Below are 19,918 nucleotides of genomic sequence, written 5' to 3' on the forward strand. Positions count from 1 at the left end.
TAAATAGGATTTCTGTTACTTTTGTGTTGTTCATTTACATTTTGGTGATGTTGTTACCATCGAATGAGCAATAAATTGAAGGCTGCAAATGGACATTTTGGTCAATTGTATCCTTTTCCAGGAGACTTGAGCTGAATAAAATAGATATTCCAGCATGATAGTGTCCCAAACATTGATAGGAGTCTACAAAGAATTGCTTAATTAAGCAGAAAATCGATGTTCCTGTCTGGCTTCGAGGTCTACAGAAGACATGTGAAGCTGAAAAGAAAACAATGGCTCTGGTGTGCAGGAGTCACTGAGGCCCATATAAACTCTACAGAAGACCAGAGAAGAAATCTTGTATATAAAGTAAGCAAACCTATTTACACATTTTACATCAGATCGTTATTTATGTTATAGCTATTTTTGACATTTACATTGGTGCACTAGTCCAAAATTTAAACCACAAACATAGAAACATCAGAAAACATTACAAGAGCTGACCTACTGTGAGTGAACTTGCAGTTTTGTTTACTGATGTGATTCTGTAATAAAAAAGCTCCAAAAGTACCCAAACCTTTCAGCAACAGTATTGGAAAATTAGCACTATTGGCACATACATTAATATCTATGGTGTAAAAAAATTAGATGAATACCTGTTTAAAGGGCAAATCCACCCAAAAGTGATATAATTATAAGTGAGACTCAAACAGCATCTCCTTTGGCATTCTCAATAATATAAAACAAATACAAAATCCAACAGGGAGAGTGATCACCTTTCAGAGTCCCCTTTTGTTGAAATGGCAATGGCAAAAAAACCTGTCTGGGATTTTAGCAAATCCCTCCTCTATCTAAAACCTAAAAGAAAAAAACTTGTATTGGTTTTAAACATACCGCTACTTACCAGTATCTACCAACAACTGAAATATTACCTTTAGGTGTACTGATGAGAAAAGTGATTTTGGCAAAAAAATATTTTCCACAAAATGACTGACTTTGCCATTGGTGAAATTTAGCCATAATATAAACTCTCAATTTTGTCCAGTGAACTGCACAGACAAAGTTTGCTTAGTTTTTCTTTAATGGGTGTTGTTTTGTGGAGGGTAGTACTTTTTTTCATTCACTCTTTGTATTTTTGTTCTTTTTCCCTTTTTGTGTATTTAATCATTGTACTGTTGCTTTACATTTTTTTATTTTCCTTAATTTTTTGCAGTTTGTCTTTTCCTTAAAAAATAGGCTAATGAAGAGTCCTTTGACAGAAGGACAAGTGCAGGATAGATAAAGAAACTTCCATGATGTTCAGGAGCCACTTAAAGTCCATTTCATCCCTAAAAACCATCTTCATTTTGCTTTCCCTATTGACGTTAATGTATTTACCTAAAATAGCAACATTTTGTTGAAATCTCCAAATTTCAATTAAACTTTAGGGAAAGGAAAACAAAATGAAAGAAAGCCATGGCATATAATATACCTATTGGTAGGATTGTATCTCACTTCCCTTCAGGACAGAAGGTATGATAAACCTCTTTAAGAGGAATAGACACACTTTTAGCAAGGGGTGGGGTAGGATGAAAAATTCTGACTTCGTTTTTAACAAACTTTGAGTGGAGTTAGGCTTTATTACCTATTTAAAAAAATAAATGTCTTAACAATTTGTAATAAATATTTTAAATTGTCCAGCAGCCTCCACCAATATCACCCCCTCTGTCAGGTGACATGCTCCCCCATACCTTGATGTACTAGGTATTTTGCAGTGCTACCCACAGGAGTGGCGGCAGAGTACAGTGAATATAATGTAGTCAGGGCTGTCTCTATCATTAAGAAGCATCTTATTAGGGGAGGTTGGCAGATTTGGGAGAGGGTGGCAGAGGGGTGGCTGCAGCATCCTAAGTTGCTAACAGCTCTTAGCAACCTGTGAAGCTCTGTCCAGCTTCCCACCCCCTCCCTGCTCACTGACATTGTCAGTTACCAGGGAGCTCAGCGGGACGCTCTAGCTGGCGTCCCGCCGAGCTCCTGGAAACCAGTGATGTCAGTGAGCTGGGCAGGACCGGACTCTCTTTCTGTGCTCAGAGCATGGCTCTACACAACTCTTTCATTTCTCTGCCATTCTCATCGCATCCACCGTAAAGCACCCCCCAGCACGATTGGCAGCACCCGCGCCCCCCCCCCTACTAATAACAGCACCCGTCAAACTTACGCGCCCCACATATATGGTAGGGATGGCCCTGTCAAAGATACTGTCATTACGCCCTAGATGGGCAAGGTGACAGTGCCTCTGTACATGGGGACACATTTTTTCTTGAAATCTTTATTTAAGATTAAGGCAGGAGAAGGGAGCCTCATTCATTGGGTTGTTCTATATATGAGTTGCCAACAGGACAGAGCTTATGTCTGGAGTTCTGGAGACACATAAGAAGCCAGTGGTTTACTGAGCCCAGTATCCCCCAACAATATGTGACATCTTACTTATGGGTGGATTTCGCCTTTAAATAGCTCGGCATTTGTTTTATGGATGTGTGCGTTTTCCTTTCAGCTGTGTGAAGAAATACATTCTGTGTTTTTTTTTAAGTACTCACAAGATTGTTTTCAGGATGCAAGTTCATATTTTAATATTTTACGGTTTATTTTACAGTTTATAGCATCTCTAATTTTTGTTTTGTATTCCTACAGTAATTGTTTATGGTAATGGGATTTTTACTGGCCTTGTGTTGCAGAGAGTGTCTTTGCAGACAATTACCTATAGCAGCAAATGCACTATGAAGAACAGCACTTTCAAACAGGAAAGACAGAATTTACTAATGTGGTACCACCAAAAAAAAAAGATTAATAGTTTGTGCACACTTATGCAGTTTGAAAATGTATGGTACGTTATACAGAAAATATTCTTAGAAAAGACTCATTGTGAAAATGAATGCAGTTGAGTCTTAGATATTAAGATGCAATCTTTTTTTCTGTGACAGACCATTAAAAATAAATAGAAGATGACAAGCAGCTTACACATTTTGGAAAAGCTGAGTTTGCTATGACCTAGGGCACTTAGCATACATAACAAGTAAGCCAAATGTCTTACGTCCTGTTGCTTTTAAGGCATTGTCAATTTAAAAAAGTTTTTTTCTAATTGACCTCTTATCTCATCTGTGACCCACAAGCTGGTAGATTTATTCTTGTGCAATGGGAAGAGGATTAAATATCCAGTGAGAGATCAGGATATCTATTAGCTTCAGTTTTTGGAATATGCACATTCTTCTGCAGTAAGTGTAATAACTGCATTGCACACTTACTCCTAATTGCGCGCATTGTTATTGTGGCACATGCAACTGCTAAGCCTCATCTGTAGTTTCAGACATGAATTGCCCCACAGATTCATAAAGAACGTGGTGCAGTTGGCAGTAGAAAGCCTCATAAATATACATAAATATCATATGGTAACGATCCACCTTTACCTGGCAGATATTTAGCACTGCAGAGTAATCAAACTACAACTTCACAATAGTAAGTTAATTTGCACAACTGACTGCCTAAAAGACAAGCCATCTGAGCATGAATCTATTCAGGATGCATATTGGATCTTCTCTGGTGACAACTACGCATTTGTTTCTGGATCTGCAAAGGGTATCTGATTCTGGGGTTTAATTTGGCTTATCCCCCTGATTTCTGCTACCTTCAGCTGACCTTTGCTGATTACTGGGATTGGTTCTTATTTAATCCTTGATCATACTTGTTTGCAGCCTCCCTGGCCTCTTCCCTGTCCTGAGGAGGACTCTGTCTATTGATCTAGTATCTTGCTTTGATATAGCCTATTCTGTCAGATGTCACAAGCTAAGCACTCCTAATTGACACACTCAAACTAACTGTCCATTCACAGCTACGTTTTGCACTATTAACAACTCTTGAGAAGATGGGACTGTTCTAGAGTCTGTACCTTGAAATGTTCCCTTCCGCCTGCTGGTGACACAGAGGATTTACCTTAAACCCTTAAAGAATGTGACTCACATTCAAAACAACTAGCTATAGTGTACAAAATATGCATGTCATGATCACTGACTGTAATGCAATTAAAAAGGCTGTTTAGAATGGTTCATTAATTAAGACAATACCACCCAAAAAATGTATAACTTTAACAGTAGCAAACTGTCTTGTCACTTGAGTCTAAAGGTACTCTTGAATTTGTCTCCTTAACCACTGAGGAGTAATTAGTCGAGGCAAGTAGTACTCTTAGAAGGAGCAAGATACATATAAAATTACATATAAAACACATTTTGGCAAGCCCCAATTTCTTTTGGTGTGTCCGAGAACCTGAACTGCCACAAACCTAGTGGAGCTATACTTGTAATCAATGTAACCTCATTTACTTTACATTTGACAGACAGAGGCAGAAAAAAGCCTTAAATGCAGTTTGGTTTTCATAAAAAAGTTGATTAGTGACATTTACAGATATTTCTGTAACTTATAAAGCTCTTTGCACAAAGAAGCTGCTGATTGTCATCTTGCTAAATACACTTTTAGGTTAACGATAATGGTTAATTTGGACTCCCCTTTCTGATAAGATGCTTTAATCTTTTTAAAAAAAAATATGTAACTAGAGAACCTATTAGGTTAATTAATTAATTTTAGATATGTGGCTAACTTATACTGGTTTAATGGATAAAAACTTTTTCAAAGCTTGATTTTATTTATAGTTTTTAATGAAATATGTAAATAGGGCATCTCTCTCTACTCTATCCCAATTTCCTACTGGTAATATCCCAGCCAGAAATTGGCATTAGGGTGACCATATACAGTATATGCAAATAATTGGATACAGAGAGACCTGTTCACCCTCAAACAAGCTATCGGAGCTTAGTTACTTACAACAGTGCTCACCCGGCAGGGATGCACGTACAGTACTTCTCTCATTCACTCTTCCACAGAGAAGAAGGGAAGGCTCAGTCACAGGGAAATTCTTTAACAATTAGGAAACGTTTGCCAGTGCTATAAAGGAACTTCTGGCTACTGGCGGTGTGAACATTGTCACCATGGAGATCAAGAATGGCTGACAATTCCAGAAACTGGGAACGCTATGAGGGCTGCTTAGGGCCATCCTATAACTAATGGGAAATGACAGAGTCTGCCTGCCATTCACATCTACTGTATATTCTTAACCTCCAGCTTTAAACAGAGGTATCCATGTGGCTCAACAAGATGATTTATTTGAGCCCCTGCTGCAAACATGCATTTTTAAGTTAACATAGGTCGTACATGTTACACAAGATAGCACTGTAATTCCTACTTGTAAATCTACATAATTCTTACTGACTGACACATGAGAAACTCCCACTTGATATGTGCATTAGTACACAGAAAGATTTAACATAGATAGGCATGCTTGTTCAGCACAGTACCCCAGCAGACTAACCAATATTTATAATGCTCGCAATCACCCCAGGGGATATTGTGTTCTGGTCGCAAACTGTGACACACAAATATTATGTCATTCCTGCATCTATGATTACATTTTCACTATGTTTTAAGTCTTTCAAAAAGTGTCTGCTTTGTTTTAAAATGTAACCAAACACTGGGGTCATTAGATCTAATGCCATTGTTTATGTAGACACACTGCACAGGATCGATGTGCTTTTAGGCAACTTTGTGGAGCTTAAATAGTGATTTAGAGTTAAAAACTATAATGGAGTACCTTAATAGAAATAAATAGCTTTGAACTGTACAGCCTGTAGAGTCCCACTGCTATCCTCCTATATTTAAGGTTTAGTGCAAGCTGCATGTTAAGTGTGGTATGATCAAAAGTGGGAGCCATTAAAAGAGTGACTGACTTGAAGAAGCTCAATAAACAGACCCAGGGAGAAATAGAGAGAGACTGACCTGAGGAAAAAGATTGGCTTGCTTAGTAACCCTCAGACCTAAGCAGGTAAGCAGCCTTTTTCTGCTCTAACCAGGGCGGTCTGTACAAACTCAGTCATTGGGTCTATACAATCATGCAATCATTCCAGATTGAGAAAGGAACATCATGCTCCTCTGTGCAGCTCCTAAGGACAACAATATCCACCTTACCACTAAAGTAGTGCCAGTCAGTTTACCCACAAAACATTTTGGTCTCCTATGGCTATACATATGCCTTGCTTTGGATCCATAGCTCCTTATTTGCACTGTTATTCTGTTATTAGGAATTTGGGGTCTGTGTCGTTGCATACATCCCAGCCTTCTGATATAAGAAAGAGGGACAGCTGTTAGCAAAACATATAGAGGCAAAGGACCCCCTGCTTACATGAAATAAGAATAGTTCATAAACAAAAACTGGCTGTTTTTTAGCACTACATTTCTATTATTTTGGCTTTTCAAAATAACAAATGCAACAGCACAGAGGTTGGCTTAGGTTTATATTAGACCAAAAAGACAACTTAAGAGTAAAGAGGGAAAGATGAATTTGGTTACAATTCCCCTCCAAATGAGGGAATATTGGTAGCTATGATAATGTCCAATTTGGTAAAATAACTTCTTTTGTTATAGCCCGAAAGTATGGGCAGGCAATAATGAGCAGGTATGGAGCCAAAAAAAAATCAACAGCAGTGGGGCCCTACATGCTGGTCAAGTCTAAAAACATGAACTCAATTATATTAAGCCATTGGCACTAAATTAGGGCTGGTACAGATTAACATTTTCATGTTCAATTAATCAAATTTTATTTTAATCGATTAATTTCGATTATAACACACATACAGATCCAACTACATTGGCCTATACACATACAGCACAGCAATGAAGTAATAAAATGAACTAGGATCACACTAATCCAGCACGTTATTAATCTCACGTGCCCCACTCAATATGGCCGCCGCTAGAGTAGGGCAACTCAGAATAATAACGTGCTGGATTAGTGTGATCCTAGTTCATTTTATTACTTCATTGCTGTGCTGTATGTGTATAGGCCAGGGGTCAGCAACCTTGAACACTCAAAGAGCCATTTCCCATGGAAAAGAAAACACCGGGAGCCACAAAACCCTTTTGACATCTAAAATGAAGATAACACGTCATATATAGTTTTTTACCTTTATGCTATGTATAGTATGTATATAGGTATATGTGGGCTTGGTAATGAACTGGACTCTGGGCTTAACTGAGACCCTGCAGAGCACACCATAGATCCTGCACAGCCCATCTGAGACTCTCTATGGTGGGCTCCACAGGGCCTCAGGTGGGCTGGTCGCCGGGGTCCCTTTCCCTGTACCTTCTCCCAACTCCTCTTACCTCTTGCTGCTGGGGCCCGGCTTCCTCCACCCCCTCCCATGTCACCTCTGCCATGCCGCCACTGGTGCAGCTGATACTCATGTAAGAGGCCCCCCTCACATGGGTACTGGCCGTGTCCCCCCTGATGGCGGTGTTCAATCAAAGTTTGTGACTACGTTACAATGTGTGACCAGTGATGTGGTCACACATTTCAATGTAATCCCGCCCAGTTTTTTGACCGCCAATAGGTGAAGCATTTCAGCGCTTTCTCAGCTGTTCCAGGGCAGATTGGCATCGCAAATCTTATGTGCAGGAGGACCGATCTGCCCTGGAATAGCTGATCGGTCCTGAAATGTCACTTCTCTCTGACTGCGATCTCACATTCCACCTCACTCACAAAGTCGGATAGAAATGACATTTCAGGTCCGATCAGCTGTTCCAGGACGGATCAGTTCTCCTGCACATAAGATTTGCGATGCTGATCTGCCCTGGACAGGGAGCCGCAGCAGGGGGATGAAAGAGCCACATGCGGCTCCGGAGCCGCAGGTTGCTGACCCCTGGTATAGGCCAATGCCTTGGCTGGCGCTCGTGCAGAACAAGTTTCTTGGGCAAACTTCTTAGTTGTAACAAAACCGGAGGTCAGGCAGTTGCAGAACTCGATAAGTTCTCACTGTTGACAGATCACCGGCCCAAGTGGCTCCATCGGCTAACGAAGGGAAGGGGGGAGGAGTCTGGTGACGTCATGGACATCAATGTCACCTGACTCCTCCCTCCTTCCCTTTGTTAGCCGTTGGAGCCACTTGGGGAAGGGGGAGGAATCCGGTGACGTCGATGTCCGTGACGTCATCAGATCTCCGACAGGACTCGACGGAAGGCGGCGGAGAGGTGAGTGTTTTCATTAATAATTTTAATCAATCAAAAATTTTAACGATTAATCGGGTAATTAATCATTAATTTCCACAGCCCTACACTAAATGGCTTAAAGAAAGCCTGTGCTAAAGAATAAATAGGTTTGCTTCCATTACTGACCTCTCCTGCTGAAAAATGCTAGTTGCTTGACTTGACTTTGTGGCCGAAGGTTTGGTAAGTAGGTCAGTATTGGCAACCCATGTGTTTTTATCGCACAGGTTTACCTGCATCACTTCCTTTTTCAAAAAGTGTATACATCCTTAAAATAAATGTAATAATTGACAAATAACCCTCTCTGGGAAAAATACTAAGTTTTGTTTATTTATAGTTGTTCATTTTGATCCGTCTCCTTTCTCTTCCCAGTTTAGTAAGCGTCGTCTTGTGAGATAAATCAGCTTTCATGAACAAATTACGTGCCAAATTCAATTATAGTGAAATGTGCACAACACATTAGCAAACTGCATGTTGATCATAGTGTTCATTTAATGCTAAATGGGTTGCTATAAAGATGCTTAAATCAAATGTTTCATAATTCATCTTCTGTGGCCTCTTTTAAAGATTCATGCGCATATATATGGTTTAACTGCCATATGCAATCTGAATCAAAAAGGTATTGAAAATACACATTTACTGGCTATCGTAAATAAAGATGTGAACAGTGCAGTAAACCAAATCAGCCAATCAGATTTCAGCGTTTACTGATCTGGCTTTACTGAATAGAAATCTGATAGTTTGTAATGGCTTACTGCACTTTGCAAATCATCACTGCTCTTTGTAGCTTAATATTCCCTGCCTCATATATAAATAGGTAGATTCTAAACCGCAGTACAGCTGTCCTGGACACAGACTGCTCTCCAGGTAAATATAGATGTTTATAGAGTATGCAGTATGCAACAATGTGTATGGATGTTGTGGTCCGGACCTGATAAGAGGGCAACATGGAGGACATGGAATCTGCTGTTGCTGACCTCTGCTTCTTGAAAATCTTAATGGCCTGGCTATTATGCCTGGTGATCAAATAGCTTTAATACACTTTCCAAAGGAGGTAGTTTATAGAGATTTAAGTAGGGAGTTCCATAGGACGGGAGAGGTTCTGGAGAAGTCCTGGAGGTCAGCATGAGAGGAGGTGACGAGGGAGCTAGAGAGCAATAGATCTTGGGAGGAGCAAAGTGGATGGTTTAGGTGATAATTTGAGAGGAGGTTGGCAATGTAGCTTGGGGCAGAGTTGTGGATGGTTTTGAATGTTGTTGTTAAGATTTTTAACAACAACAAAGGATTGGCAGGGAGGGGCGGTGGACGCTGAGTAGTTGGTAAGGAGCATAAGTCTGGCAGCAGCATTCACGATGGACTGAAGAGGGGATAGGCAGGCCAATGAGGAGTGAGTTGCAATAGTGATGATAGAGGTGAAGGCAGCACAATTTGCACAATGATTGGATTTGGAACTGAAAGGAGAGTACATGATTACACTTAGCACCCTGGTTTGATAAGAGGGACTGATAGTTGTGGTATTGATCTTGTTGCAAAAAATGGGGGAAGGGCCACAGAGGGGAGTTAAAATTATGACCTCACCTTTACTACCTGGAACAAGTACGCTGTATTTCAAACAGTTAAAGAGAATAATATGACATATGCAACTGCATTGGGTTGATTTACTAAAGGCAAATAGGTTGTTCACGTTGTAAGAAAATTTTCCCTTAGCTTAATGAAGGTGGTGAAAATTCACTTTGCAAAGAATACTCCAAAAAAACAGTATTTTTGTTTTTACATGACTAAATAATGGATGTCACCTGAGTTTCAACCCATTCACCAAGCAAAGTAAACCATCTATTTGCCTTTTTTAAACCAATCCCAACGTGTTATTACTTTCTTTTCCTCAGTAAATATTATGAAAAAGAGAGCACTCTCTGGTACTTTTATCATACATTACTGTACCTTCTATGTTATAACTGATCTGCAAACGGATTCACTGCTTTATTAAATATGCTAAAAGATGTGTTTTTTCATTACAGATAGTTAAAAGTATAAATGCAAGAATGCAATTTTAAAAGGAGGGCTTCTCCACACTTGGCTTTTATAAAAGCAGCATTATATTGTTTGATTTTATGAGGCATTTTTATTAGCTATTTGTGAAACTAAAGCATTACGCTGTTTTATTTACTAAACAGCTACTAAAAGATAATAAATGACATGTAGACTGCCTTGATGTTATTCTGCCACATTGGGAAATGAAGCCATAATTTCCCCAAACCCTGACCTTTTATATGAATATTTTACCTTAGTTTACAGGTGGTTTTGACATCTTTAGTACTATTATCACAAGGCTTCTTTTAATTAAAAATAATATCACATTTTAGCCATGTTATCAGTTAACTAGATTCTCTATAATAACAGCTCAGTATAATTTTGATTACCATTTATTTTGCATATCTTTCTTTTCAGTTATATTATTTGTGTCAGTAAGATAAAAACATATATAATTGTAGATAATTATATACAATATACAGTATGTTATGATGCTGGACATGACCCATGCATTCATTAGTTCGAAGTATTCTAGACAGAGATTGAAAAGAATAGAAATGGTGGTGAGATAAAATGTTATATTTTTTTTACTCTTATGCTAATAGTATATTAAGCAGTATATTATTGTTGCTAATTAAAACTTGAGTTAAAGTGTATCAGTACCCAAATTTTGTTTTCGTTTTAGATGGAATGGGAAGAGATTAGAACCCTGTTCAGGTTTGCTGCTACCCAAGGCTCCATTAGAAAGATTTCCCCCTATTCCTGCTCTGGGGACAACCTTTAACCATACAATTAGTGAGGGAAAATCTGCAACAAGGAAACAGACAACAATAAAAGGCTGACAGAGGTTCAATCATTCTTTTGCTTAATTTAAAAAGGGCATTTTTATTCCATCAGTGTTGCTGTTGGAAGGACTTACTCTTACTTCTTGACCTGGAGACAATTATTTTACCATGCACCAAGTGAAGGAATCTCCCCAATGGAGTCACCGACAGCAGTAAAAACTCTCAGGAGCTTGAATCATTACCCGTTCCACACTAATAAACTGTTTTGGGTAGAGATATATCTAAAAGAGAATCTGTCAGGCCAAAAAAACACTGTAGGTATAAAGTGTAGACACCTAAAGGTGCCTGCACATACCTGTAGCCTAAAAATCCTGCAGTAAAGTCCAAATTTTGGGTAAATTTCACACTTCCTATATTTTACAAACCACATATACCAAGGCAAACATAACATCGTAAGCTTATAGCTAATGTCCACACAGGTATTTAAAAAAGCACTGAATGCAGTTATGTATTTAGTAAAACAAAACTCTGAAACTTGAATTTGACTTGATTTCAACCTCTTGAAAGTCATATTCAGCAGCATTCAGAATAAAAGAGAGAGGGTGCAGTACTTGGGGCTGAAGTGTTCCACAGTGTTCCGCAATTACATGTGTTGCTAAGAAATATAGTAATAAAATGAGAGAGTGCGACCTCATCAGTCTGCTGCTGCTTCTTCAGTGTACCGTCACATGCTGGGGGTAGTCATGTAACCATAATGTGCTCTTTAAATGCAGCAGAGAAAATCAAGTCACCAGATTGACTGTGCTTTGTAGGGCTGTGTAAATCTCAGAACTGGATGGACAGAAATATAAAAGCATGGGTAGGTAAGACAACTTGCATACATGCATTCAACTTTATATTTAGTGTACCTAATATGACTCAGACATAAAGTGCATCCAGTGTCAATATTACTATGAATATTTCCTCCAGATTCTCCTCTCAACATTTTTAGTCAAATTATAAATTATCAGGGAGTTACGTGTTTTAGAGACCTCTTGGATACATGTTATTGTATATATAAAAATACCAATCACAGCAATAAAATTATTAATAATTTTTAGAGGACACTGCGGTTGGCAACTTCAGTGCATGGGTTTTTTTTTATAAACATATCATCTAAATGTAGTTAGAAGAAAGTAAAATGAATACCTTTAGGAAAAAACTCTGCCAATTTCTTTCTGTAGATTCTGTCATCAATCTCCAAAAATACACAGAATATTATGCGGTCTATCTGCAAGACACAAGAGCAAAGTAAAATTAATGTTGGCAATTTTTAATTTAGTCTTAATGAGTTAATATTGAAATTGACACTATAGTTTTACATTGCACCTTAAAAAAAACATTTGTGTCATCAGCATAAAAAGAAATGGAATACATAATGCTGACAGTTCTTTAAATACATTTCTATACAATTCCTGCTAGGCCAGCATTTCTCATATCATATATAATTATTTGAACAATCCTAATCAAACCAGAGCAGGAAGGCAATGCTATACATTTCCCTGACAAATGCACAGAACAAAAATACAATAAATAATTAATGCAAATGCAGAAAGCACATTTAAAACATTTTGCTAATTTATGGGGTATTATTTTTAAATTCAGGCCAGCGCTTTGGATATTCCTGTGGCACAAATGAAAACATGTAAATTAATTTAGAGAAAAGTACCCTTGGAAATATGGCCTCTATTAAGAACTCAGAGAATAAGCTGTTCAAAGTACGGCATCGTATTTATCAAATCATTCATTTAAAGATCTTCCTGGTTTTGTTATATCTAAACAACAATTTACTAATTCTTCAGCAGGGAATAACAGAAATATTCATTTAATAGCATTTGCAATTGAATGGCTAGAGGAGAAATGCAGAGCACAAAAAAAAGCTTTCTGGCAAAGGTTATGTTTATGTATTCAGTATGTACATAGGCATGCACAGCCTATTGAACACAGAAGTACAAACACACACACACACACATATACTTTTATATATATATATATATTATCTCTTCCAGCAGGGGTAGAGTAATAAAGCAGTCATGTTAACACCCTCTCAGCTTCCTAATTGAATGGGAGGCCTGGAAAGCCGCAGCCACACTCACTTGCAGCTTTCCAGGCACCAAGGACAGCGGCTGTTATGTGAGGAATGGAAGTGGCAAATGCTGCTGTGCTCTGTATTGCTGAGACGGTCACAGGGAGATCTTTCTACACCAAGCCGAGTCCTTGACTAAAAACATGGCACCTGTTGCTGTGTCGGTATTGCGCTCAGGGTGATTAGGGTGTGCCCAGGCACACCTATGAGTATGTTAACCATCACTGAACGCCAGCTTCAGCCCATAACTGAAATATCAGTCTTATACTGGCCATGCACAGATCAATACCATACCTTCATAAAATAGTTATTATAATGAAAAATCTATAGATTTCACTGAAAAGGGATGTGCATATGGCATTAAATCCTATTGGATTTGATCAAATATATTTTTTTCTTTGTAGTATCAAAAAATTGTTTTTAAAGGAAACATTGATTGAAACAATCAAATCTATGATAGATAGACTGCTTATCGCTTTGTGTGTGGCCAATAGTAGATGAGTTAAGACTTTAAACAGCAATTCCACACAACTTTGTAAAAACAGTGAGGGAGCTTTAAGAGGGTAACTAAACTTTTCTTTGAAAAAAATGAATGTGTTCATAACTGCTACACAAGTCATTTTGTATTTTAGAGTTAATGAAAATAACCTTTATTTTTCAGTCTACAGCCATCTATACTTTTCCGAAATGTGCAAGAAATTTAAGTATTTATTCTCTTCTGCACCATGGCAACAATGGATGTTTCTGTATCCTGCATGTATACAGAACTCTCTCAGAGGTATAATTTCCTGCTTATGTAATTGGTGGTCTTTTTTATTAGAAGATGATCATGGGATTTTAGCAGGTAGACCCTTCCATACAGCATTCAGATAGGAAGCCACTGCAAGACGTTAGTGGCCTTAATGTGTACGTTTTAACAGAAAAAATAGCAGTTAGGAATCCTTTCAATATACAATGAGTGGCAAGATTATTATGACAACCCCATCAGTCCTTCGTTGGGCCACGAGATGACTTCGTTGGGCCGCCTCGTGACTCCACGAGATGTTGAAAGGTGATGCGAGGAATCTGACACTGCACTGTTGCCCTTCTGTTGTCTTGTACCAGTCTTCCCATTGTGTCGCTGACGGCCACAATTCGCACATTCAGACCCAGATTTTCGTCTGACTGTCCAGTCTTTAAACATTTTAACAACAGCTGCTCTTGAACATTTAACGAATTCTGCTGTTTTGCTGATACTCACTCCATGGCTTGAGCGCCAACAATCATCCCACGTTCAAAGGCTGTTAAATCACGTTGTTTACCCATATCTTCAGAAAAAAATCACTTCTACTGTCGTGTTAAACAACCTGCTTCCCGATTTATAATGGTCTGGCCCTATAGCAACTTCAGCGCGAAATTATAGGTAATTATAGCTAAATTGCCTACAAATGTCAGGTGGTCATAATAATCTGGCCACTCAGTGTATATAACTGACCAAAGAAGGATTGTTTTTTTTTTCTCAGCAAAAGCTACTCTTTGATGCTCTCCAAAAAAGATTGTGAATGTGTTTATTTTACAACGTCCACCTAGTCTTTCGTAATCAGAACTGTATATATAATTAGTTGCACCAATATGCTTAAAATTGTGCTTTCGGCAGGGCAGAAGCTTGCTGCCACATGATCATGTGCTTTTTAACTTCTATTTAACTTCTTCAGATGTTTCTGCAATCTTTTAATGCTTTTTATACTTTGTAAAAATAATAAAATATAGAATTTTACAATTGAGGGGTCTAGTGCCTTTGAAAAACCCACTACCTTTTTGGTGTGTGTGTGACACAGCTTTCAGTATAACTGAAACTATAACTTAATTTTTTTTAGTTTCAGGTAATGGGGAAAGTGTTTGTGCTGGATAAGGTGAAAAGGGTTGCATGGGTTTTTACTTCTGTGTGTCACCCTGTTGGGAAGACCAGACAACAATACAATCTCTCAGTAGTGTGAGAAAAGGCTAAAACCTCCATCAGCTATTTATTCCTTCCTTGGTGGAGTTATGCCACATGTCCTGCTCCTGTCACCAAAATGGGAAGGGATGGGAAATCTTCCAAAGAGGGAAATAGAAAACGGTAAAACGCTGAAAGAGTTTTCTAACTTTTTCCTACTTTGTCCATGTTGTAAAAACATTGTGGTGGTTGGAGTTACACTGAAAGCTAAACTCGGGTACATACCTTTCCCTTTGCTCTCACCCTTTATATAAACACAAAATGTTTTAAATGCCCCAAATATTCACCTTATTCTGCAGTGGTGTGACTCTATGGTTCGCAGGCATTCCATCTTCTTTCCCTCAGAGAAGAATGGGTCTTCCTAGGGTGTCCACATCACTGTCTGTGTGACATGGACACTTCCTATTGGCTGTTCAGTGGCGGGGTTATCAAAAGACTGTAGCGGAGAGTTCACATTGGGAAGAGATGACTGGGCTACAGCAGAACTTTCATTTGCAATTCTGTGTGCTTTCAAATTTTTGATGAACATACTGATGACCTCATACACTCTATTGTTGTCCCATGTAGCTTTGTTTTCTATATACCGGCTATTTTTATTAAATGCATCACTGATTAATGATTGTGATTAAAGTCTCCGCACAAAAGGTAGTTAATTATAATGTTAATTATTTTTTCTTAAACATAGAACTCAGCAGAGCTGGGCTTGACATGCTATGAATAAGAAAAGCCACCAACAGGTATGCAGTGTTTCTGAAAGCATTTGCTTTGCTAATATATACATCAGGAACAAAGAATTCATTTTTTTCCAGACTCTCAGACTTGATCGTTTCCCCCTCCATCATTTTTCTTCATTATTAAACTCATGCCTTGGAAGAAGGATGCACAGGAATACGTTTGAAATATTTGAAAATGACCTCCATTTTTCACTGTTACTTATGTGACAGCTGACATAGCCAGGATTATCCTTCCTCAACTTGATGGACCTGTATCTTTTCAAACTGAACTATCTTACTATGATCAGGACAATTTGCTTTGCTGGTTCTATGCTGCATAAAAGTGTAGATATGGCAAATATGCAAATGTAATTGTTAATTGATAATGCTTGTGATGAAATATACTGAGGTCTGACACTTATTTATCAAATCAAATTCTTGCTTTCATTTGCAAACCTAAACTAGAAAAGTCATAGCTGGAATTTCGGTTTTGGAACTATTTAGGAAGATTTGCATGGAAACCACTTCAAACAGTTGGGGAGGACTATACTGTCTATACAACATACCATTTTCCTACTTGGTGGACTTTTTAGTTTATTTTCCTACTTGAGGATTGCATTTGACTGTTTTTTTATTTATTTTCTTTGGATTTATATGTTCTAGCTACCTTTTACACAATTGTTGCATTTATCACATAGCGCTGTATACTATTTGATTTGTTTGTTTATATGCTGTGGGGTATTTATACAACTGCTCACTTTTTTAGGTTTCAGGGTAGAGTGCAGATTTTACATGATCACTTTCTGTGCTGGCAGTGCTTGGCTGACTTAAATCCATCTAAAACAGTTTAATGATTCTCATAGAGAATCTTGGCAATTTTTGGCCACGTCACAATACCAGATTTAACCGGAAGCTGGAGATTAAAGGAGAACTATGGGGTTAAGGCTTTTCCCCATAGTTTGCCTTAGGGTAATGGCAGGACACAAACTAGCATCCTCCCGTCACCCTTGGCTCAGTATATACAGACGCCACAGTATACCATGAGCTGCAGCTGGAGGTATACTGAGATGCCGCAGCTGAAGCGGATCCCGACAATTGTGCCAGGATCCGCCCAGCTGTGTTAAATGACAGCTGGCTCTGCCTATCTAGAGGCATAGCCAGCCTCCTCCGCCATCCGTTCCACCAGTCAGCACTGGCGGATCGGAGCGGGCAGGGGGGAATCCAGCCCCTCCCGTCACGGCAGAGAGCCGTGACAGGATAGAGAGGTGAGCGAATGCCGGAATCTGTTCGCTCACCTCCCGATCTACTGAGCCGACCTGTGACAGTCTCATTGTCACAGGTCGGCTAGAACTATGAGGTGAGTGAAAAGCACTCACCTCATAGTTCTCCTTTAAGTGATATCTGGAAATTATAGTTTTGAATTCAGTTAATACCTGCATCTGTATTAAGAAGGGACACTCTGATCTAGTATGATACTGGATTTCCTCTAACTGCATTGTTAGTGCTCAAGCCCATAATTGGGGTTCAGGTACACAGTCATCGATTTTCATCAAGGCCCGAATGACTGCAAAAAAAAACTAAGCACAGGTGTAGTTGCTTGGCTAAAAGCCAACATAAAAAAATGTTTTAGTGTGTTGTATGTCACACTATTTTTATAATTTGGTGAAGCATGGTCTAATCTGGTGATTAATGTCTGCAGCTGCATTAAAATGCTCTGAAAACCTTATCTAAGGTATTGCAAAGATTTTTAATTAATTTGCTTTTAATTTTCAAGTTACACTGATGTTGTGTCTGCCACTCATCATGCACAGCTGCCAAGCTAAGATAGTGCTTTTGACTAATAAGGCCACTGTTTTTTTTGCATCGATGCCTGGATTTGGTCTCATCATAGAGAAGTTTACAATGCTGGTAAGCATGAAAAGCAATAGATAACCAGCTTGTTTTATTCATAAATGAGTTGTGCAGAGTTGAGTGTAAATAGGACAGCTAGGAATGGGGCAAGTGTTGTTAGATATGCACCCATTTAGTCAAGCTGTAGGCAGAGTGCTTGGTCCAACTGGAGAGGAACAAATGGAAGCGGTGTGGACTAGCAATCCCTGGATAAAGCAACTGAGCCCCCAAGAAGGTAGTCTGAATCTCAAGGGTTAATTTTGCTTTGATTGAGTTCACCTTTAAGGCTGAATCCAAAGCAAAAAGCTAAATACATAGCTGAAACACACCTATGGAAGATATCTTACCTGCCAAAAGTCTAGTATCTGTCCATCCAATAAAACAATTTATACAGCCCCACCACACAACACAGCCAACCTGGTGACCTGATGTTTCTCAGCTGCAGTTAAGCAACACAGCTTGATAACTTCCCTGTTCCCAGCCTGTGACTGGCCAGTAAAGGAGTATCCACAATCGTATGATGTAATTTCTCTGCTCTCTCTTGATAGTATGTTCTTTGTTAGCACATGTGTGCGCAACACACCTGGTTGGCCCCCAATTAGGAGTTCTGCTATATTCCAGAGTGTTGCGGTACAAGGAATTACAAGAGACTAAAACCAAATCTACTGCCTGCATTTATGATGGTTTTATTTAAAGTACATTCTTATTACTACAAAACTGTATTTATTAATGTGTTTTAATATCTGTTTGGAGTTCTACTTTAAGTAGATTGTTATTTAGCTTGTCCCCAGGCATTGCTTTCTTATCCCGCTGTTACATACGTTACTTTGTGGTGCTGAGTGCTTTTATTATATGATCTAAGACTATTATTTCCTATTTTCTTCTAAAAGTCTGAGACTGTAATCCTATATTTTAGACTCCTTTAGTCATAATTTGTAAAGTGCCTTTTACTCGAGATCCCCGGCCAAGCATTCCATTTATAGCACATAAAACAAGAGCTACATTTTGCACTATTATATTCTCCTTTTAACAATAAGCTCTCTCGTTTCACTATAAGGTTAGGGGTTGTCATTATGACACAGTTTTGCTTGGTAAAGTATGATTTGTGGGAATTGAGATAATGGAGCTTATATATTACAAAATCCAGTGCTTACTTTGTAAGCATAAAAAATCAATAAGAATTAAAGAAGGCTATGCCGAATCACATTTGCATGCATTTTCACTTCAAAAGCTTTCAAAGAGAGAATCAGAGAGAATCTTTCTTTTAAATTGCTCCTTTCAGTGTCACATGATAAAGACAGAGCTAAATGTGAGGAATCACACTTCAGGGCAATAGCAACCTGTCAGCAGTCTGCTTAACCTCGCAATGTCTAATTTGTACCATGAAAAAAAATGGAATTAGATTGGTTAACGACAGGGAATGGGCCCTCCTTTCTCCAGTTGTCTGTAAAACAATCAACTGTCTTTGATGATGAGTAAAAATCTTCAAACTCAGATTTTCTGGGAGGAAAACTTTATGGAGAGAAATTCAGGAGCTGCCATTGCTAATCTTCCTCTGAAATTGTTTGTTGCTGGGCAATTTTTATAATTTATCGATACAGTCACTTTGTTTCTGGGACAGGAAGTGAAGGAAAATCTTCACAATAGGACAGCAGCAATAAATAAATAAATAAATAAAAGAAATACAAAACAAGTCTTTAAAGCCAAACACCAGTATTTTTTAAAATGTCCCCCATGCAATGATGTTGTCCCTTGCAGTACTTAATTTTTGACACAAAATGTCATGAGTCTTTTGGATTGAATGAAGTCCAGTATCATCCTGGACCTGCCCCCTAAATGCAAATGAGTGGACAGTTTAAGAAGCAGCAGCGCAGATATGTCATTAGTCTTTTCTCTCCTTTTGTCAACATGTATCCTGTCAACAAGTATGCACACAGCACACCTTGATCCCCAGTTTTGCCCTCTCCCAATGTGAATGTTGCTGCACATGGGGATTACAAGATATAAAGCACAATTTAGGTTCTTACACATACATTTAATAATAATCTAATCATGCTGGGTGTCATTCAAGTCAGAAGACACCCTGTGACTGCAGAGCATCATTTACCCACCCGCTAAGCTGGAATCACCACAACACCTTGCACTCAAGGTGTAATAATGCAGAAAGTGGTGCTGACATTACAATGTCAGCACCAATCCTGGCATCACCAAGGACCAAGGCTTCTGAAAATGTTATGTATGAAAAGATAATGCATAAATAACACTGTCGGGACCTCAAGGGGCTGTGGGGCACCAATTG

The 19,918-nt window shown here is 38.6% G+C and overlaps 1 protein-coding gene across 1 annotated transcript in view; it reads right to left on the reverse strand.

The window, feature by feature from the left end:
* Positions 1 to 19,918, reverse strand: part of MACROD2 (MACRO domain containing 2) — a 1,661,433-nt gene that overhangs the window by 48,552 nt on the left and 1,592,963 nt on the right. Inside the window, exon 13 of the mRNA XM_018554264.1 lies at positions 12,105 to 12,186. Within this exon, the coding sequence (XP_018409766.1) occupies positions 12,105 to 12,186 (82 nt within the window). The remainder of the gene's footprint in view (positions 1 to 12,104; positions 12,187 to 19,918) is intronic.

The sequence above is a fragment of the Nanorana parkeri genome, unplaced genomic scaffold, assembly GCF_000935625.1.
Source record: "Nanorana parkeri isolate BGI_ZX_2015 unplaced genomic scaffold, ASM93562v1 scaffold151, whole genome shotgun sequence".
Classification (NCBI taxonomy): Eukaryota; Metazoa; Chordata; class Amphibia; order Anura; family Dicroglossidae; genus Nanorana; species Nanorana parkeri.